Source organism: Candoia aspera, chromosome 8, assembly GCF_035149785.1.
Source record: "Candoia aspera isolate rCanAsp1 chromosome 8, rCanAsp1.hap2, whole genome shotgun sequence".
Classification (NCBI taxonomy): Eukaryota; Metazoa; Chordata; class Lepidosauria; order Squamata; family Boidae; genus Candoia; species Candoia aspera.
The window spans coordinates 70,040,016-70,063,139 of record NC_086160.1 but is presented as its reverse complement, the minus strand read 5'-3'; the positions used below and the strand labels follow the sequence as shown (position 1 = coordinate 70,063,139).

Here is a 23,124-nt window from a genome sequence, read left to right as displayed (position 1 = left end):
AACAGTATGCAGGAGGCAACATGATTTGTGAGTAAGGCAGAGGTCACAGCAGTGGGATAAAATGCTTGTGCAGATCCCACCAAAGGCACTGGAGCCCACAGGAAAGGTGGGAACAATATAGTAGGGAAAGGCTCTGAGCTTTTCTGCGCAAGTGATGCCAGTCATCAGCAAAGGTTACCGAGAAGAGGGCAACTCATGCTGGAGGATGCAAAATAAATAGCATGGTCTGCCCAACATAGCACAAACCCATCTTCATTAATTTTCCCCTTTCATCAGACCCTAGCTGGTTCTTCGACATGCCAAAAGGAAGGGATATGTAGGGAAGAGGAGCTCTGAGCAAATGAAAAAGAGGAAAAAAAAAAGCTAACATGTAAATGAAATAATTTCTTCTACAGAACAGTCTTGCAGGTGACATGGTGGGTGAATCACCAGTATTGATTCATTTATGAGTTGTGCTCTGGATAATGTATACAGTATTTGGCTCACGCTACAGCATAACCGAATCACTAATGGCTTTGACGATGTGTTTTGTGGAATGATGCCACCAGATCACAGCCCCGATGAAGCGGTGCGTCTCCTGGGGACACACACGCTGAATGACCAGGCGCTGGGCTGCTAGAGGGATTCCAGATAGGTTTCCAGTGCAATCAATCAAAGGGCACCAGGTGTAGCAATTACAACTTCCCTTCCTTTGCAAATTTTCTCTGGAAATTAAAAGTAAGCAGCAGTGCAAAAACACAAGAAGGTTCCAAATGACAGATGCATCATTTGGACTCTCAAAGTTCAGGTAGGGAAATTGCAGAATAATAATCTCCTCTGAGAGTTCCCCAAGATGCAAACGGTGTTGCCAGTACAGAACACAGAGGCAGCAATTCTCCACTGCATTAGGAACAAATGCCAACAAGAAATTTAACCCTCAGTGTTTTATTTACAGATAAATAAGGATGTTCCACATCCTTAACAATACAGTTACCTTTGAGAAATGACTCCTGCCTATAAGAATGCCAATTATTACTGCCAATTAAAAATATTTAAAATACCAAGCTAGTGGCACTGTTGGGAGTCTTCATTCCCTTTCAGAACTCACAACAAAATGAGCAGAGCTGCCATGTAACTGCTTCCATGTGGATATTAGGATAAAAAGCATCTGTGTTTTTATTATATCCTATGCTATAACTTATTCCTCCACTGGGGTCAGCTCCTATGAGAAGAACGGCCATATATTCCACAAGGTCAGACCACCTTCATTTAGATCTCTTACATCCTTCCCCTTTCTCTTAGTTTCGTAGGCTTATAATATATCTATTTATCTTTCCTTCATTTCATTCATTCATTCATTCATTCATGCTCTTTACCATTTGTTCCTCTTACATTCCAAATCACCATCTTCCATACGATCACCACCAAATGGGACCACAGATGTTGATCTCTACCATCCATCAACTTCTATTCCTTATCTAAGTAATTATACTGCTTTTCTAAATCTCAGACAATATATGAAATACATGAAAAAGAACTTACAAAGGCTCTCCTTCAGAGTCAGATATAATAATCTACCTTGTTATATGGTAGATTCAATAAAACCCCCATGATTAACCAAACCTGCCCTTGTGGTGATGGTTCAGTTGAATCTGCTCTCCACATGCTGCTGCACTGCTCCTTCTACAATGATATTCGAAGAAGACTCATCTTCCCTCTCGTCACATGCACCGAATTATCCTAAGGAACCTCTTGTCAACTTTCTCTTATCAGACAAGAAAAGTCCATAATGTAGCAAAGTTCTGTATAGCTGCTGTGAATGTGCGGAAGCAACTGACTCCTGCACAGGACTGACATCCTCATACCTGATTTATTTATCTTATGGCTATGTGGATGCTTTCTTTTTTCCTCCTTTTGCTGTAATTAGTTTATATATGTTCTGTTTTATTTTTGGACTGACCAGAATAAATATTATCTAATCTAGCTATGAAAAGAACATTACAAGCAGTTACTGAGCCCTGTGCTTTGAGTTGTCCTTGAGGAAGTTAGTGATACTCAGTTATACCACTGCTTAAGGATCAGCTATGTATAATTACATTATGTTTAATTAATTAGAGTCACTGGGAGTCAGGCAGTGTACAAATTTAATAAATAAATTGCAGTCCATTATGACACATTCTTAACAGTTTGCTTTTTTGCAGACCATGGCAAGTAATATAAATATTTGTGGGCTCCTTGCTGCTCCCTGAGCTTGGTGGTTTGCTTGCAGATGTTTCATTAACCAACTAGGCAACATCTTCAGTGTGAGTGAGTGTGGGGTTTGCCCCCTGTTTATATACAGTAGCTTGCCCTGCCAGTTTTGGTGGGGGTGTGGTTTTCTCCTTGGTAGTTCCTTGATAGGGCATTGTTTGTCTGCTTGATTGTTTGCCTGGTTTTAATCCCTGCTTACCTGGGTGTTGGCTGCTGGAGAGGACGTGTTCTGGTCTTTCTGTTTCCTTCTTAGCTTTTTAATTGTCTCTTTTGAATGGTTTGTAAATGTAGTTTATCTTTATGTGTCTATGGATGGCTGATTGGTCTGAATGCCAAACTTCCAGGAATTCCCTAGCATTTCTTAAATTTAGCTTAGTCTAGGAAGCTCACAGAGGGCGCGTGGTGGCTCAGCGGTTAAGACGCCAGGCTTGTCAACCGGAAGGTTGCAAGTTCGGCGGTTTGAGACCCGAGCCCCACGTGACGGAGGGAGCTCCCACACTTGCCCCAGCTCTTGCCAATCTAGCAATTTGAAAGCATGCAAATGAGAGTAAATAAATAGGTACTGCTTCGGCAGGAAGGTAACAGCATTCTGCGACTGTCATGCTGGCCACATGACTGCAGAACTGTCTTCGGACAATGCTGGCTCTTCGGCCATGAAACAGAGATGACCACCACCCCCTAGAATCAGACACAGCTAAACAGGAACCTTTACGTTTTACTTAGGATGCTGACATTTCAGCAGTTAAAAGTAAGGCTGAGTCTGTCCATGTGTTGTGAGATTAAGGAGTCCTCATCGTGTCTTCTGACTGCCAGTTGGTGTTCATGGATGTGCCCTGCTAGTCTCCTGCCTGTCTGTCCTACACAGTGGCTGCTACAGTCCTTGCACTGTATGTTGTAGATGACACCTGTTTTTTCACAGGAGTCACAACCCACACTAACCAAGTGTTCCATTACCAAAGTAATAAGCAAGAGGAGCTGTGTAAGAACATTATTCAGATGAGCACAAACACACTGCAGCAACCCAGAACACCACAGAAAGGAAACAGACCGCCTATACAACATCTCCCAACAAAATGGATACCCCCTCAACTTTATCAAAAAGTGCCTGACCACTCAACCCACTACAAACCAACCAACACAAGCTATGAAAAGGGTAACACTGCCATACATCAGAAACATCTCCTAAACTACCAACAGACTGTTAAAACTACATGGCATCACCGTAGCACACAAACCAACCAGAGCCCTCCAAAACATCTTAAATAAACCAAATAATACCCAAATAAGCCATATAATATGCTGAGCCCACACGTTCCTGAGGTACAAATTACCCAGTTTGATTTTAGTCCAGTCTAACTTGAGAATCTAACTTATACAGTATGTACAAGTCTACCTAGGAGCATCAGCCATGGTCTTTGTAATCTGATAATGAATATTTTAATCTGGATTCCTGCAGATCTTTAAGCAGGTGGGCAATCAGACATGACTGAATGAATTAAAAAAAAATAGGATAGGGGGAGACTCACTAGCCTAGTGGTTCCTTCCAATTCAAGGATGTTATAGGGCACTGGTGTATTTTCCATACCAAGTGCTTCATTTCTTACCTTCAATGCACATTCCTCAAAGAAGGGTATTACCTGGCCCCAAATGATGTATACAATCAAATAATCAGCAGCTTTCCTAAATAAATAAATAAATGGATGGGAACCAACCTAAATTTCTGCTGCCTTTTGAAGCAGCTGTTAAAAGCTTTCCCATAACCTTAGGCCCTGTGTGATACAAGTACTGCTAAGATAGCAGCAAAGGTTTTATCATATTGTTGCAGAACACACAGTGCACAGAAATCCATAGTTTGTTTTTAGAATTTGAGAAGTCGAGTCAGATCTGTGTTAGGGGCCATCTGTTTTTAATGAAACGGAAGCTGCACAAACAGTATTTCAATTCACTCAAGCAAACAAGATCAAATACTATGTAATAACAGCCATCCACACAGTGTTTGTTATGGCTACAAGCACCTGAGAAAGAGGAACTGAAGTGCTGAAGAAGGACCATGTGAGTTGCACTTATTTTCAAATGTGCACTTCCAAGGCAATATGCAGAGAGGTGTGTGCTTCCCCACAGAGAATGCTACATGCCTGAATCCCATTTCTGAAGGCCTAAGGCAGGCTGGGGACAGAATCACTGAACAACATCTTTTCAGACTTCGGAAGAGTATGTTTTGAAACAAGATAAAACCCATGCATCCAGCATGAAAGGTTGGATTAAGGAGATGTGATTCAGGAACCAGTATTTCCCACTCTCTCCCTACATTCCCCCCAAATCTGGCAGGACTGGGCCTAAAGTAAGTGTAGACAACTTTTGAGGGTAGCAAAGGTAAGAAATTAAGCTGGCAGGACAGGATTCAACAGTTTGCAAGGCAGACCGAACCATTATATCAGTCTTGAGCAGGTCCTTTCCCATCCCAAGGTGATGAACAGAATGGCCAAATGTCCATTGACTCAAAAAATGGGGAGGAAAAGGCCTAGAATTTAAATCCCGTAGCAAAGACTTATATAAGGGTTTTATTTTCTATGCATTGCAGCAGTTAGATCTTCTGTGAGTGTGTGGCTTCTAACTTGTCTTCAATAAAGCAACCAATCTAGCTGTGTAGTCTGTGAGCTTCTGCTATAAGCAGGTTCCTGAGTAAGACATTAAGTTGCACTGTCTGGCATGAAACCTGGCAGGTTTGGAGCATGTAGTGGGCTCTCTCACAAAATGGTAGCCATGGGAAGAGTTTGACTCTTCACAAAATGATGGGTATGGTCAGTCACAAAAAACCCACTTCCTAGAAGGTGAATGGGTCAAACCATCTCAGTGCCTAACTAATGGAAAGGTTAGTTAAAGCGCAGCATTAACAACCCTTAAGCTTTCCTAAGGCAAACCGAAAGCTACAGGAAGATCACACAGCGCTGTCAGGTTATAGCAAAAACAGCAGATCTTTTCAGACTAATTTAGGGATGTGAAGGTTCAATTTTTAGCATACATTAATGTAAAAAATATTAAAAATAAGGATGCTTTATGTATATGTCTTTAATTATTTTCTGCATTTGAAAATTGACCTTATAGGTTTTGTGTAATCTTCACATTAGTATTTTTGTGTAATTTATATACAGGTAGTCCTCACTTAACAACCACAATTGGGACCAGAATTTTGGTTGCTAAACAAAGCGGTCATTAAGTGAATCTGACCCAATTTTACAACCTTTTTTGCAGCAGTCATTAAGCAAATCACTGCAGGCGTTAAGTGAGCCATGTTGTTGTTAAGTGAATCAACGATTCCCCATTGATTTTGCTAGCCAGAAGCCAGCCAGGAAGGTCAAAAATGGTGATCACGTGACTACGGGACACTGCAACGGTCATAAATATGAACCAGTTGCCAAGTGCCCAAACCGTGATCTCATGACCATGGGGATGCTGCGACTGTTGTAAGTGTGAGGATCAGCTGTAAGTCATTTTTTCAGCACTGTCATAAGTCCGAACCATCACTAAGCAAATGGTTATTAAATGAGGACTACCTGTATGAGCAGAAGCGACAGCCTCTCTAGGGGATTTCTTCAGAGACTGAATCAAGAGCAGCTGTGCAATCATCAAAGGCCACTCAGAGTGAATCTTAGGCTAGATGAAATCTTTTTCAAATAGATATTATAAAACAAGGGTCTAATCAACAATAGATGGATCAACCCTACATTAATTTTGTTCTTCCTTCAATATATTTTTTTGGATGAATCCGATCCAAACATTTGCAACTTACTGTAAGCATCTAGCATTTAGCTTACTAAATATATCCAGGAAATTAATGGGCCTATAGTTAGCAGAGTTGGCTTGGTTATCTTTAGAAAACAAAAAACTAGGAGTACTAGTTGTGCCCTAGCCCTGGAGAAAGTGGGTAGATTTGTCAAATATCTAAAAAGTGATTCCAAGATAATTCAATTATCTCTGTCCTTAGGAGGCCTTCTGGAAACTGACAGGTCAAAAAATAGTTGTTTCAGAGTGAGGCTCAATTTCTAAAAGTATAGCATGTTAACCAGGCGATGAGAAAGCAACAAGTACCTAAGGGTTAAAATTTGGACCCAGAGCAGGATGCAAAACTTCCCAGTTGAACACACTCCACAGCACTGTTTAGAATAATAATGCAACTGTGTGTATTATTTCCCTAAAGCAGGTTTCTATCAGAACAGGTTGTGATGGATCATCAAAATAAAGGGTTGAAGTCACAGTTGGGTTCTTTATCCAGGCAATACTAGCACACTTCCTCATGCAGTTTCCACTGATCATCTGTGATTTCTCTTAAGGGCAGGTCAGCATCCTTCTTGAAATATTACTAAGAATACTACCTATTCTTGGATGACAACCTTCTAGACCAGTATTTTCCACCCATCAGCATTTACTTACTAGCATTACTTAGAAGCAAGGGGAATCAGAACACCCAGAACAGAAAAAAGCACCAGATAACAATGCTTTCTGATGCTATTTATAAGAAATGTGCCTGTTTTGTTTTGCATTTCTATTTTTTTTTTCTTTAATGATGTTTTTTTTCTCTTTAAAAAGTACATTAAACCTACAAATTGCTCTGGACATGTATTGATACAATATGTAGCACCTGACAGGGTAACATGGTACAAAATAAATGGAAAAACATCAGGTAATGGAACAGAGAGAGAGAGAGCGAGAGAGATCTATATCTATATCTATATCTATATCTATTTTCCCCTGTATTGATTGCCTTCTTGATTAGGAGTTTTAGAAAACCTGTAAAAATACTCCCCAGGTTTGAACTCTGAAATCATTTTCAGGATCTGCAAATCTGCATTTCCAGGCTGAATTTTGTGCTATTTTTGCACGTAACACAAATTATCCCACCCCCTCTTAACAATGTTGTGAACTGCAACAGACTCTAATAGTCTATTCCTGAAATTCTTAAGAAACAAGACAACTGCACTGAAATCTGCCAGGCTTGGCAGATAGGGTGGTGGAGAGATTGCTTTAGACCAGTGTTTCTCAAACTTGCTGGCTGGTGAATTCTGGGAGTTGAAGTCCACATGTCTTAAAATTGCCAAGTTTGAGAAACACTGCTTTAGATGTTCCTTCTAGCCAGGGGTAGTACTAGGAGTAATTTTGTTTATTATAGGTTTGTAACTAAGCACAGTACAGACATGGAATAAAGCAACTGAAACAACAATACATTACAATTAATTATAACAACATAATACAAAATAAGGTGCCTCCAAACTAAAAAGTCCAGAATGTATAATGCTAACATCTATACTTTCAATTTGTTTTAAAGCAACTTCTCAGTTGCGCTGTGAATTTTAAATGCACTGGATTACAAAATCTTTAAATCCTAACTGAGCCAGTGTTGAACAGAGAGAGGACACCAATTGGGGAAGACTTATTTATATTTATGTTTGAATTCATGTTCCTTCTTTCAACATATACCATGTCTGCAAATTATCACAATGAATTGGGTTGTTGGTTCTGTACCTGTCATATAATTCAGTAAGTCCTAGTAACTATGCATGTTTCCTCAGACCTACATATTACAAGTAAGTCTTCACAAGACAAGTAATCTTTTTAACAGTTGCGCACTAATTGATATGTTGTTCTTGTTGTTTGTTTTTTTAAAAAAGCCCCAGATGTCTGGTGATGATAAGGAATGCATGTACTGCTAGCACTTAAATTATTTTATATTATATGGTTTCCTTAATTATTACACCACCTTTTTGTTCCAAATTAACAATGTGGCTTATATTTTAAGGCTATAAAAGCACAGAATAATTTTAAAAAACCATATACATTTAAGCATGAATAATAACATCATAATAAAGTAAAAACCACAGACAAGTTTTAATCTGGAAACATCCCTCAGCCTGATTTAGCACCCAGAAGGAAGATGGAACCTGGGCTGCCCCAATTAAGCTATCCTTAATGTACGTCTTTGAAAACAATACCTCCTGACTTAGTAAATAAGTCACTGCAATACTTCAAAGTGTCTGAAAACCTGAGATGTTGAAACCAAGCACTTCAATCAATTCTGAACAGAGAACACAGTGTAATCTCCTTGTACATGTTTACTTTTGGTAAAACACTTGCATTCTCCTTGCAAAGAATGTTAGCATCTCATAATGCTGGTAGTCATATTTGCAAACAGTTCCCTTTCCTGAGAAAACAGCAAAAGTCCATTACTCACTCAGTGGCTTGAGGATGCTCCCGCTGATCTCATCAGTATTTTCCGCATCTGATTCAGAAATTTTCTCCTTTTCTTTCTTTTCCTTGGGCCTCCTTCTGTGGCGCCTTCTTCTCCGATAACTCTTAGGAACATGAACCCCAATGTAGACTGTATGATGACCTAAGAAAAATAAAGGTATTGCAGATTCTTTACCAATTTGCCGTTTGTGTCAAGTGACATTAGTATCACTTCATTGTGTAAATAAAGCAAAATATAGTTTTTAGGCACCAAGTACCTAAACTGCCCAGAGTACCCTTTTTGGGAGAGATAGGCAGTGACAGAAATTGGATTAATAAATAAGTAAGTAAGTAAGTAAGTAAGTAGGTGCAAAAAAGTGACAGATGAGCGGCCCAGCTAGACGTGGTGTTCACTGACAGCACAATGATAAGTATTTTCCCAATCGCCCTGTAACTTTTAGGAAGACTAAAAGTTTGTGGATTTCTCGGCCTCCACAAAATAATGGTATACATGCAGGGAGAAGAAGCTAATGCACAATGATATGTCTAAACATTAGAGAAAGGGGGGGAAATTGACTCAGAGCTGCCACTGTTAGTCTCTCTGGCTTTCCAGTTTCAAAATGTTTTGAGATGAACAGAACACTCTCAGTGTTAGTTTGAGGGCCATTCAACAATCATGGAACACATGTTGCCATTGGGAGAAACAAGTTAATTAGGGGAAAAATACAGACGCCTCCATCACCTTTGATGAACTAGGCATCTGCACAAGATGGGGCTTTTGAAAAAGGCAGTTTGATGCCCCGTATGCCAAAAAACAGTTCTTGTAGGTCGGAAAAGTGTCAGCGGCAGAATGCAGTGGTACAGCCACGTGAATATATCCGTCAGAATGTTGGGCTTTTTGCCTTTCTCTCTATAGCCATGAGTGACCAGAACCTGTGGATTTTAGAATTTAGGACAGCTGTTTTATAACATCGTCCACAACAATAAGAACACTGTGATTTCAGGGATGAAATGAAAACAGTGCTACTTTTGAAACTGAACATTCATTCTATGCAATGAAGATTTTAAAGAAAACAAAGCAAGGTATGTGTTTATAGCATCATATGCGACACCTCTTAAACTAGTCAGTTACTTACTTCATGATCTGATAATCTACCTTCTTCTCTTAAAAGTGAATCTAAATCTCCTTAATTTCATACAGGACATAAACATGGAAATCCTTTGATGTAGTCAAATAAGCCTGGTTTTACCCACTCATTTCTCAGGGCTTTAGGGTGGAGACTTGCAGACAGAAATATGTTGATCTGAAGATGCGCTTCCCGTAAACTCAAGAACATGTTTATCATCTCTGCATGCTATCAGCTGCTTTTTATCTCTGTGTGCCATCAGAATGCTTTCATTCAAACTAATACTTTGATAGATATTCAGCTCAGCAAATAATTAGGCTAAGGAACAGGATATAAATAAGATCATTATCAAATAAGGTGAGGGCCCCATCTGATGTGACTTTGCTGTCTTTCCTGTACCAGATAGGTCTAAACTAGGTTTAAACTTTTGCTACTTTTATCCTGTTTTACTTTTTTTTAACACTTACATAGGACCTTATTTAAAATGTTTATAAGCCACCTTTTAGGGCAAGAATTGTAATAAGGACGTTTTTCCAGCTTTTCAAAACAAATTTATAACCTACATTTTCACAGGTAAATAATTCCAGTTATAAATCTATGCACAGAACACATATTATCATAAAAAATCTAAACCATTAAGAAACAGTTGTAACCCTAAAGAAAGGAGTATTAATAAATAATTGCACTTAAAAACCAGATAAGCCATATGACTCATTAATTTACAATTTAGATTCCAATAAAGCAATATAGAACCCAGTAAAATTAATAATTATCACAGAACGTATTTAAGGAAAAAAACTGAAATAATTTTATCTTCGCCATTTATCTCAAGGCCTATAAAGAAGGATTCATTCAAATAATTCTCATCTGGAAGAGAATTAATGAATCACAGCTAAAGGACAGTTTCCCCAACCATCAACTCAATCCATGATGAAAATTAGATTTGTCCATTGGGTTGCCTTATTTAAAAGACAGCTAGAATATTGCTGGAAACTGTGCGTCTTGGGGGTCAAACTCCTGCCACATTTTTATTATTTTTGAAAAAACTATGTGTCTTCCCTTTCCCAGATTCTCATGCCACATTGGCTGATGAAAAGTTGTTGGAGACCTCTAAAGCTTGCATATTATTTTCAGTTATTTTGACTCTTCCTAATAAAGATACAGCTGAACAGTAGATTTCACTTTTTTCTCATGAACTAACTCATCAAAGCTTGAACAGTAGATTTCATTTTTTTCCCATGAACTAACTCATCATTTGAACGAAGCAGCTGCCTTCAATAGCTGTAGTGGGACAAGGGAAGGGCCTTGAGGAAGAGGAGGAAGAGCCATTACCAAGACAACAGGCAGATCGAAGAAACCTGAATCAGGGGCAGATTGATGTCATCCCTTCAAGGTAGACCAGACTAGGAAACCAAAGTCACACAGGCCAATATTAGTATTAGACTAGAACCATCAGGGTAGAGACCACCCCCACCATGACTTTTGGTCCTGTTATCCATGTTAACATTTGGAAAACCAGAAAGGGCTTAATTTAGAGGGGAACTGTTGCTTGAATGGACTGGCTGGAGATGTAATAGCAGCAGGAGGCTGCCTCGTGGCGGGGATAGAGACAATGGCTGGCTGAGGGGCTTGGGAATTAAGTTGTGCCAGTTATAAACCACTGCCAAAAATATAATGATGGAACCTGACAAGTGCAAAAGTTCTAGGAAGGAACCAGACAGCCCTCTAGCTAAAAAGTGAGAGAAAGAAAAAGGGAAAGATCAACAGCCTCTCAAAATGTTGCACACCACAATCTATTTCCTTTTCCTTGATACAGACAGCAATATCAGGGGTACCTCTCCAAGATGTCCCAAATAGTTTTGATGAAAGTTATGCCTAGCATTTATTTCGCTGTGAAACAGGCTTCTGTTTCTCTACTCTTTTTTTTTCCTAAGAGTGCTTTAGAATTTCTTTCAGATTTCCCCCTGGTAATGTTTTTGATCTCTCTGGATTTTGGAAGTGGAGAGACTAGCTGTTCCCCCCACCCCCCACCCCCCCCACCAATCTACAGCCTCTCTGGCTGCTCATATTCCCAATATTGGGGGGAGGGGGGAATGGGACGAATTCCTTCCTGATGTATTCCCTTGGGATTTAACAGCCGTCACAATGCTGCAGAGCATTGGAGAAGTAACAGTACAGTTAAAGGTACATGTCATTGGCCACACTGCAACTCAATAAAAGGAAGAACACAACATATATGCACGAATTGACTAACGAAAAAGACCAAATGCATCGTCATCTGCAGACTGGCATGACAAATAATGTGAATTTAAACATCTTTCATCTTGTTCTTGTTTTCTTGGCATTTTCCAAAAGGCGGAAGAGGAGGATTTACTGTACAATGCAGTGAGATCACATTATTGACAAGCAAACTGTGGTGTAAACCACATCCTTAACCATCTGTTGGGAAAACACTTCAACTGGCAGCTACTGCTTTAACGGAGATTAGCTTTTTGCCTCTCCAAGCTTAAGCAACACCACAATCAAGGAAGATACCGATCCACAATCTCACACTCAAGTGCTCCATCAGCTTCCAGTGAGCAAGACCAGCCAGAAACAATTCCATCTAATCCTGGTACTGCAGAAGAAGGAAGGTTGCAATCCTCATACTCCACTCACAGTACTAAAGTTGGGCAGAACCCCAGATCTCAACTTTGGTTATTCTGAACATGACAAAACAGTGGCAAAGAGTTTTAAGGTTGTCACTAGAAACTTAACAGACTAGAAAGTTGCTCTCTTTTCTTGTTAAGTTTCTTGAGGTGGCTGAGCATAGAGACATGCTCAGAATTAAGGAACAAGAGTTCTGAGCATATTCTCATCCCAAGAATGTATTTTCAGTATCAAAACTTAAGTCTTCAGCCTTTTCACGTGAAAAACATCTATCCTCTCCAAAACTTTCAGGAGCCTAATTTGGGGAGGGGGGGGAACCTTCTATTATTTCTATTTTTCAATAATTGACAGACAGAAATCCTTGCTCATCTTCTTTACACCACTTGGATATTTCCTAGGAACTGGTGTAAAGCTAGTGTCAGGGTAGACTTACTTCGAATAAGACACGGACTCACTTAGAGGGTCTAAGGGTTTCCGGGTTTATTGAAGCAGAATGCATACAGAGAAAAAGACGGGAATGCGGGCATGGTAGCAGGGTACCCCGTTTATACCCTGGTGGCGGACCTTGTCCTCCTCCACCCCCCATTGTTCCCCAAGCCGGGTCCGGATGGGTGATTTGAACTGGTATGGGTCTGACGATGGGTGATTCGGGTGATCTCCGATGGTTTCGTCTCTTTGCCTTCATCCGGTGCAGGTGCGTCCCCCAGGGTAATGTGTGGGAGTTCCCCTGATCTGTTAATGGTTTCCATGTCCTGTCCGGGTGCGCTTCTATTGTCCTGGTGATTGTTTTAGGAGTTTGGGTGCTTAAGGGATGATGTGTGTGTTTAAAGGATAATGGTTATCCCTTCCTCTTTCCTGATGGGCATGTTCCCCGTTGTGATGCACTTATGCCTTGCAACGGGGAACATGACAGCTAGGAGCAAAACCTGAATTCCATTCAAAGTAAATTGAATTAAGCTTAATTAACTAGATGGCTCTGCCCCCAAGACTTCCCCAAAGGCTGTAGACAACCCTAAGTAGTCATGGTGTGCATCCCTGGTTTATTGGAACAAGCAAACATGGCTACTGACTTTGCCATGCAGAAGTGAAAGCTTCCATGGGATTTCAGAGCTGCTTTTTTAAGGTGGTGTAGGCAGATTCGGCATCTATGCTCTCACATATACCAAGGCGCTTTTGGAGATGGAGTCTGAAGTACTGCAAGCCCAAATCCAGAAACCATACAGGACTGCTTCCATATTGTTACAGGAACACATATAGCAAATTATCAGAGACTGTATTTGGAGTATTTCTATGCTAGTAGACAATGCGGGACTGCCATGCTGATGGTCCATACTGTACCTGCTTAATTCTTCAGGTTTATAGTGAGTCAACACGTCAATACATGTCCAAGGTACCCACTAAACACTCTTGTGAAGCCAGAGATGGAGAAGGGGCCCTTTGTCCATCATCCATAAGCCTGTGGCTGGCAAACCTGTGGCTGGTTCCTAAAAAACTTTTCTTTCTTTGTAAGTGGGAGCAGTCACAGAACCTAACAAACTCTCCCTGCCATTATCTTCTATTGGGCAATACCCGTCTATTAAAAAAAAAGACAAATTTCACATTCAAGGAGATGTGCAGTCCAAGAATGGTGAAAGGTGAAAGGTCGCCTGTGCAAGCACCGAGTCACGTCTGACCCTTTTCTTAGACCGTTGTGGTCTAAGAATGCAACACCTTTATTATATCCAATCAAGATGTCATCACGTAACAAAGCAGCTTATAAATTCTCCAAAGTATTTTATCAAGGTAATGGGGATGGGAAGGGAAAGGGGAGAACTCGCTTCTCAAAGCCTTGATATCAGCATTTACCTAGGCGCAGAGAAGCCCCCTCGAATGTCAATCCAAATGCTCATTCTCTTGAGAATCATGCAATGAGTAAATGGAGACGTTTGCATTCACGTGCAAATCTGGATGTCATACACCCATTTGTAGATTAACTTTTTATTCATTTTCAAGCTGAATTAGTCAAGGTAGCACAATCTGACAAACATTCAGAGAAAGGGAAACAGTTCTGTCATTCCAGAGCAAAGGACCCAAAATAATGGATTTTAGTTAACTCATTCAGGCGGCTTCATAACAACGAGATAAGTTTGGCAGAGCAGAACCAATAACCCGGAGTAGAAACCACTTCCCAATTACTGTCCTTCACTGGATGTGTTCCAACGGAGGCCAGACAGTCACACATTGGGAATGCCCCGAACAAGGATTGGACCTAGCCACCTTCATGACTACTTAAACTCCAGTATTAGTATTCTAAATGCAGAGGAATGGCACCTTATTTGCTCCTCTTGTGGACATGCCTTCTCTTTGCCCCCACTGATACCTGATCTTTTGCCTAAGGTTAAGTTTTTGTTATTGTTTTTCCCTGAACCTTTGAAAGATAATTTGAGCACATTTTTGTGCAAAAGCACCATCATACCCAAGGTCTTCTTTTTCAGAAAAGAACATAACAAACTTTATTATGATCAGGGACCAGTGCAAGCATCTTTTATTTCCAGGTTTCCAGAGTGGACTCTACGTGGGATTATCTTGAAGCCCTGTGGGAGATCAAGATGCTGACCACAAATACAGCTCCGCTGTGCCATACATCAACACTGCTCCAAAAGGAGGTGATGGAATTAATCTTTTGATACCCACCTCTGCATTGCAAAACAGGAGGAAGAAATGCAGAGAAGAAAAACAGCACAGAGGGAGAAGGAGAAGTTAGTGAGAAAGTAGAAGAGGACCACAGTATTCTTAACCTACTGTGGTTGTGGTTCTGGTTGTTGTGTAGGATTGGAGTCCTTTTTAGGTGCAGGGCCTAAGACGCTGGCAATAACTGGACCAAATTTCTCTTCCCTTTGTATTCCCACAATGAAAAGAAATTATGGTTATATGTTTGCACTGCTGTTCTATTTTGAAAAAATTGAACGTTTTAAACATTTTGTAAACTGCTCTGAAAAAACTATGTTTTGAAGGGTAGCATATATATTATCTCTCTCTCTCTCTTTCTCTCTCTCTCTCTCAAATTAAAACTTCCCCAGAAACTCTGGCCTATTAACACCCATGTTCTGATTCCAACAATGTACCTGCGCTTATCTTACCACCAGAAAAAAAGTAAGGAACCAGCATTGTGAAGATAACCTTATTTTATCCTACCCACAGAAAGCTGTACATGTTAAATTCAGCATTTTTAATAGTACCTGGAGACAATAAAAACCCTCTGCAATTCCTGAGAAAAAGGAAAAAAGGTAAGAGCCTCAAAGCTCTGGATCTGATGAATGCACCACACATTAAACATTAGAAGTGATTTGTGGTTCACTTAGCTCCCCATTACTGGAAGTCATCTTAATCTACTTTGCATTCTGCAAAGCATTCTAATTAACCCGTTGCATCAATCTCAACAGCTGTTCAGCATCCATCCGACTTGTTACAGGGATGAAAACTGTGACCCTTTCTGGTTTCCTTTTCAAATTCCAGCAACCAATCTGTCAAAAAGAATTCTGGAGCCCTTCATTCTCTATGAAGTCGTACTAGAAAACTGCGGGGACTCATTGACCCAGCCAAACCTTATCAAAAAAGGATAAAGGTGGGGCCCCAAAATGTTTTCCATTCCTTGCAAAATTGGGTTATCTTGTGGCACACATCCAAAGCTCCACCACATTAGGAATGTAGCACTATTTTACCTACCAAGAAAGGAATGTGCGAAGAAGCATATGAAAAGAAAACCATTTCCTCTCAATCATCTGTGCAAGGAACTAACAGGGGCAAAAGGACCTAAGGAACCTCTCTGGATGTCTTATTCCATTACCAGAGCAATTATGAGTTCTGAAAAATGACTGATAAGGCAATGGTTTAAAGCAGGGCCTGACAACTTTTTGCCTTTTCAAATTACTTTGATGGAGGGCTAATAGAGGATCACAATAGACCCGGGGACGGCATGACTTTACTAGAATGGCTGCATTGCTCATGGTTTTTTCCATTTAAAAAAATTAGAAAAAAATATAGTATTAGGTGCATTGCATCTATCCAAGGCATAATGGTATTACTCACTTTATTTTCCACTTAAGGAAGATCTGTAGAACATGTGTTGCTGTAACTTGGTGACTTCCCACCCAACTTTGGCAGTGTAATTGTGGAAGACTCTAAAGGCAGTCAGAAAAGGGAGGAGGAAGAACCAAATGCAGCTTACAGACAACTGAGCATCCTGATTTAAAGCAGTTTTCAGTCTCCCCAACACTTCTTTTTCTAGATAGAAATAGCACAGTTTTCACTCTTACTGGTGGGAGGATAAAGAAAAGAGAGGACTACAGAGTAGAGAAAGATTGACCAACCAGATATCCTCCAGACTACTAGACTACAGTACCAACTAGTTCTTGCCAAGATTCCTGGGAATTATGATGGCTGCAGTTCAGGCAACCCATCTGAACAGGTCAGGGGAAGGAGAGTGTCCTTCCATGTTCCCATGGCAGACAATCAAAAGCCTTGGTCCAATGGGAAGTAGACATCTCCCCCAGCTATGACAAAGGGGGTGTGGTAGCTGCCACTTTCTCAAACTTGCAATTTTTTTGACTGCTGGGGAAAAAAATTAAAGATCTGTGGTGGTCAAATCAGAGCTGGTAGTAACTTACCATACCCTCCCTTCCTCTTTTTCCCTTTGTACAACTCTACCATGTGGCCAGGAAGGAATGAAAAGGCTAGTTTGAGTGTCCCTGATAGGGACCAACAGGCATTTGCATGAGTTTAGGACAGACAAAGGGTTGGTTCTCCAGAGTAGCAGCTAGAAGGCAGAGATCAAAGGCAAGTAAACAAGCAGTAAGGTAATTACCCAGGTTGTGATGCAAAAGCAGAGTCTTCTCACTAGGACCGCTTCAGACTTTATACCAGAGTTCTGCAGTAAATCCTGGCTCTCCAGACACTTAAGAACTTATTCAGGAATAGACGTACTTGGCAGAAGACTTTCAGACATGACACAGAGCGATGATGCTCTTGTTACTGACAAGAATGAAGCAGACGATTTGCCTTCTGCAGTAAACAGAAGCCAGTAGCTATCTATAGATCTACAGAACAAGATTTAAATTCTGAACGCTATCCCACCAGCTTTTCAAGTTAACAGATATTTGGCCATTCTCTTGATGGCCGTGGGAAGCGCCTATATTGACCTAACGGTTCTCTCTAGCCTGGGAACTGTTGGTTTCAGTCTCACCAACTTCATGACTTACGTACTACAGGGATGCCACAGCAGGGCTTTCTCAATAGCTTGCCTTCTTACATAAGAATGATCTCTTCCCTAATGAATTTCCATAACGAAGTAAAAACTTGACATTCAGGAAATGGAAGGTATTAGTAGCTACCTATGTTAGCCAGTGCCATTATAATGCATGATGTTGAATTTTGTTAAGCTGCTTTTAATCTTCTGGATTTTTCTATGCATGCTGCTCTGAGCCATTGGGAGTAGAGCAGTATAACAACTGTTAGTAAATAAATACCGTTCAGACTTCATAGACTAATAGTGGGGAAACTATGGTCCTCCGGCAAAGATAGTAGACTATCAACCCTATCATCAGCCATGCTGCTGAGGGCTGACAAGTGCTGGGACTCCAGCAATATCTGCTAGATGACAAATGTCCCATCCATATTCTAGAGTAGTGTTTCCCAGACTTGGCACCTTCCAGAGATGTGGACTTCAACTCCCAGAATTCTCATCAATGGCCATGCTGGCTGTGTAACTTTGGGATTTGAAGTCCACACATCTGGAAACTGTCATGGTTGGGAAACAGTGTACAGCTATAAGCTGCTCCTTTATTTCCCTGGACCACCTGAGTCAGGAGCTGGGCAAAGAATACTGCTTACACTGCATACTCTATGAAACCAGTCTGCACAAAAGAAGCTAGATACCATTGCTTGATTGGCATATGAAGTATGAGTAACAGCCTTGCTACCAGAAATCCAGACTGAACCCACCTTGGTCCCCCTTCCCCAAGTATGAGGGACGTTTTGTCTACATTTCTAAAGCAAGCAAAGGAGAGATGGTCATTTACTGAATAGATATGATTCCAGAAGAAAGGAATCATAATTCAGCATCAAGGACAGAAACAGAGTTGGAACAGGATTGATGGGAAGAGCAACAAGGCCTCCATTAGCTTTTGCTTTCCTGCACGTTACATCTTCTAGCTTAACTTACCTCTCAATGGCTGTTGCCAAAATAAAACAGGTTAAACCAACATACCTGCATGCCTTGAAAGAATGAAGACTGGAATTCAAGTATGATCACAGAAATATTGTATGGTAGGTTTTGTCAATATGGAGCATCACTTCTAAAGTGGCTCTTGTGTTTGTTTGTTTGTTTGTTTATTTTCTATCCCACCTTTATTATTTTTATAAATAACTCAAGGTGGCAAACATACCTAATACTCCTTCCTCCTCCTATTTTCCCCACAACAACAACCCTGTGAGGTGGGTTGGGCTGAGAGAGGGGGACTGGCCCAAGGTCACCCAGCCGGCTTTCATGCCTAAGGCGGGACTAGAACTCTCATACCACGCCTGATTGGCTCTTGGGCTGAGAGAGAGGGACTGGCCCAAGGTCACCCAGCCGGCTTTCATGCCTAAGGCGGGACTAGAACTCTCATACCATGCCTGATTGGCTCTTGGGCTGAGAGAGAGGGACTGGCCCAAGGTCACCCAGCCGGCTTTCATGCCTAAGGCGGGACTAGAACTCTCATACCACGCCTGATTGGCTCTTGGGCTGAGAGAGAGGGACTGGCCCAAGGTCACGCAGCTGGCTTTCGTGCCTAAGGCGGGACTAGAACTCTCATACCATGCCTGATTGGCTCTTGGGCTGAGAGAGAGTGACTGGCCCAGGGTCACCCAGCCGGCTTTCATGCCCAAGGCGGGACTAGAACTCTCAGTCTCCTGGTTTCTAGCCCATTGCCTTATAGTATTTCAGCCTTGTTTGGGCTGAAAAATTTGGGAGCTATCGGCTCAGAACATCAGCACGGAGCCAGACTTTTGTTGCAATGTAAGACACAAGCTGCATTCTCAGCCCCAATTGTCCAACAGACAATAAAGGTACGTTCTCTTCTATTTCTTTCTGTAAAATAAACTGTGTTGGGGAGACAGAGGTACTCGGCAGAAAAGCCATAAAAGGGTGATGTTCTTGATTTGAAAGAATCACTCAGAAACAGGTTCCTTCAGAGACAACACTCCCCACTTCACCCCTCTATCTCCTGCTCCCAGCCAGCCCTGCCAGCCTCAGGGTCTTCAAATGGCCAGGTCTTCCACATCCAGATGTGGTTCAGTAAATATGCCTTCTGTGCACTCAAAGCCTGTTCCAGACCTACCTGCTGAGCAAGGAAAACAAATACCAGCTCAAGAAATACAGAGAAACAATGGCACCCAGAATGCATCTAAACATCTCACAAATGTTTTCAAAACCAAGCTTTTGATGAAAACAAAAAACAAAAAAATAGCAAAGGCTCTATGTTGATCATCCCTACTGTTCTATGCTAAGGTCATGCACAAACCACACTGTAGGATGCCTAATATGTACACTCCTGAGCATGAAAAGACACCCTGGAAAGGAACAACCCCCTTAATGCTCAAAAGAAGACAGCTTCTTACCTTCTACTTCCTCATCATCGCATACGTGTTTAAGGAAAGAAGCCCCCCTGTCCAATACGGCTTCATCCTCCATCCTGTAATAATAGAACAGAAAGAATGAGTGTTGAGACTTTTCCTGGAGACAGCTGCCTGAACCAGCCCAACTCCTTCGAAGATTAACTTGCAGGCTATTTCTCATGTTACGAGAGAGCAGAATCTCATTTCCCCCTGGACTTGCCACACCTTCATTTGGCTTTTCAGTGATGCTTAGCCAGCCCGCCACAGCTCAGCTCCGAACCTTGTGAGCATATCACAAAATTGATTGGTGAGCGAGAGAGGAGGGAGAAATAATCAAAGCTTAGGAGACCTCGCTTTCTTGCTTCAATTAAAAAGCAACCCCAGAGACAGAGCAAGACAGGCGCACAAAAGCCAGGAGTGGTGTTCACATCAAGGACTCCCTGCAGAGTAGAAGTCCATGGAAAGATCTACTGAAGACCATGAGCAAAAGACAGAACGTCCATGTAATGTCTGAATGCAGCCAAGGTGCCTTTAATACCAGCAAAGCACACTTTTGTTGCAAAGCAAAACTGTGTGTCACATGTTGGCCTTATGGAAATCTGACATTTGAGAATTATCCAGACCCCAAGGGCCAGAGCTATACCTATATTTGAATTTTTTCTATGGTCCTTCCTGCCACTTCTTTAATCTCCCCTTTCCTCTTTTTTTGCTTCTCCTCTCTTCCTTTGCCCTCAAATATATGCACCTCATCGCTTCTTTCCAACTCTCAATAATAAATAAAAAAAGTAGGGCTGCAATATTGAACCACTTAAACTCACTATACTCACTCCCAAAGATATTTGTTTATAGGTGTGCATGTTCTATATGAGGAATACAATCTTCAGTCCTTTTCCCAATATATTTCCTTGTTCAAAATCACTTCAGATCTTTCTGAACAACGAAGTCGCCTCTTGTATCACAAAACCGCTTTTGAAAGTTATGGTCTTGAAGCTGATATTATAGTTTGACATGCAGAACTGTGGAAGCAGGATGGTTCTAAAAGCCATAGGTGTGCATGTTGTATATGAGAAACGAGAAATATGAGAAATGCAGTTTTCAGAAAATTGCCTTTCGTAAGATAATGCTATGACTCAAACAGAAGTTGCCTTGTCATTTAAGGAGCTAAGCAGTACAGTATAAACACAGTATATGTTTTAGGTCTAGAGTAAATACTTCCTATGCTTGAAATGGCTGCTTAAAGTAACCAGATATTCCAATATCCCAATGTTCTTTCACAATGGGAATTCTACACCAACATCAACCCTTCTAGGGTCTTTCAAGTCACACTTTCAATCCTGTTTAGTGCCTACTTTGTTCTTAAGCTTCTACTACACAGCACTATTTTTATTCCCACACCCACTTTCACACTTTTCAGCTTCACTTTCCCCTCATGGGTGGGTTGACTCAAACAATTTGGTCTCTTTGTCAGCAAAGAGCAACAGATGAGATGAGAATATCACAGCCAATCCAATAAAACATAAGGAAGACAAAATTTCCTATTCCTCTTTTACCAATTTCTTCTTCAGTAACATAAAAAGGTATTTTTAAAGGAAAAGAGAAGAAAATGTGAAGCTCCAAATATTCAAATCTATGTTGAAAAGAAGATCATAATCAAATACTACAGCAAAGATATTTAAGTCTGTTGATACAAAAAATAAAACATACAACATATAAGATTCTGAGATTATTACAAAAGCAATGGAATCTACTGTAATAATAACCAGATACACTTTTTCAGGCACTCATAACTATATTATAATGTAATAATAATATATAATAAAATTATGTGTGAAGGCACTGAATGCTAGAGCATATACATCACAGTGATATTTAACTCAGGATATTATGCAAAAATAAAATACTGCTATGGGATCAATACAGACTGGCTGAAAATTGTCATGATGAAAGGAAGTGTATATAATTTAAGAAAGCGCTTTGTATCACGATACAAAAATATCAGGAAGTCAATAAACATCAACCCAACATAAACAAGCCAATGGAACATTTCAGATAACTGCTATTCACCTGACTTAAAAGTTCTTTTCATGAGCGACTGGAGAGGCTCCAGACATTTTGCCTGCAATTTACTTGTTATTTCTATGACAACAAAAATCAAAATATAAAGCTATGGTCTTTTTCATGGTAAATGCATGGCTGTGAAAGCTGGACATTGAGATGGAACAAGAGAAAGACTTTGAATTATGGATTAGGAGATAGTTATTAGAAGAACTATGAACTGCAAAAAGAGCCAATCAATCCAAAATAAAAGCTAACTTGAAACTGATGATCAGCAAGCAGAAGTTCACATACCTCAAGCTTGTGATGCCAGCGGATGATATTCTAGGAAAAATGAGAATATTTGGCAGAAGGGAAGGAAACAGAAGATTGGGAAGATAATGGATCAGGTGGGTAGACAGGATCAAAGCACTTACAGGAACGTCTCTGAGAGGGCTATGGGGTCCTTATGGAGACAATCAGGACCACACAGTCACCAGGAGCCAAACTCAACTGAATGGCACTTAGGTTTATCTACCAAATAATGTGCTTTAATCATCTGCCCCTACAGGAACTGCTTCCCACAGATTCTCAGTTCACAGTGTGTGTGTGTGTTTCTGTTCAGATGCACACATGTAGATACACACTCAAGCTTCTGACAAAGATTATCATCCTGCAACTTTATCAGCAGAGAAACAAGCTATTCTATGAGCTCAGGTAAATGAGACCCTCCATACCGTACCATCTAAACTTAGACAATGAAGTACAGCACCCCTCACACCCTGCACAACAACACACACAAAATTCATCTCAAGTCTATTGTGATCACTAAATTATTCAGTGCCATTTATGTACCCTTTGTTTTACACACAAATAACAGGTTCTCTGGTTATTCTTTCTAGTTCTATAGCTATTGTGTTTTATTCTATGAAGCAGCAAAGCATTTTCTTGCTATTAATGTAGCAAAATTAACTTGAGAAGATGATGTGAATCTTTTATTCTCTGCAAAACTCTTGTGTGCTTATATTTCTCTTTTAATTACTACACAAAATCCGCACAAGCACACAGAGATACAGAATGTAAACACACAAACGCATCAGACTTGGGCTAATCAAGCAAAACCCAATTCAAAGAGTTGATTTCTGTTGGAAACATCTACCTAATTCCATTTGAATCAGTTCAGAAAATTGATCCAATTCAATTTAGACTTTTCAATCAATCTCTATCAGCT

The 23,124-nt window shown here is 40.6% G+C and overlaps 1 protein-coding gene across 3 annotated transcripts in view; it reads right to left on the bottom strand.

Moving 5' to 3' along the window:
* The window catches only part of SLC4A4 (solute carrier family 4 member 4), a 170,849-nt gene that overhangs the window by 114,976 nt on the left and 32,749 nt on the right, over positions 1-23,124 (bottom strand). For all 3 annotated transcript variants that reach the window (XM_063309922.1, XM_063309920.1, XM_063309921.1), the window contains exons 2-3: positions 19,863-19,936; positions 8,456-8,614 (exon numbers count right to left, since the gene is read on the bottom strand). In XM_063309922.1, the coding sequence (XP_063165992.1) occupies positions 8,456-8,614; positions 19,863-19,935 (232 nt within the window). In that variant the 5' untranslated portion in view covers position 19,936. The remainder of the gene's footprint in view (positions 1-8,455; positions 8,615-19,862; positions 19,937-23,124) is intronic.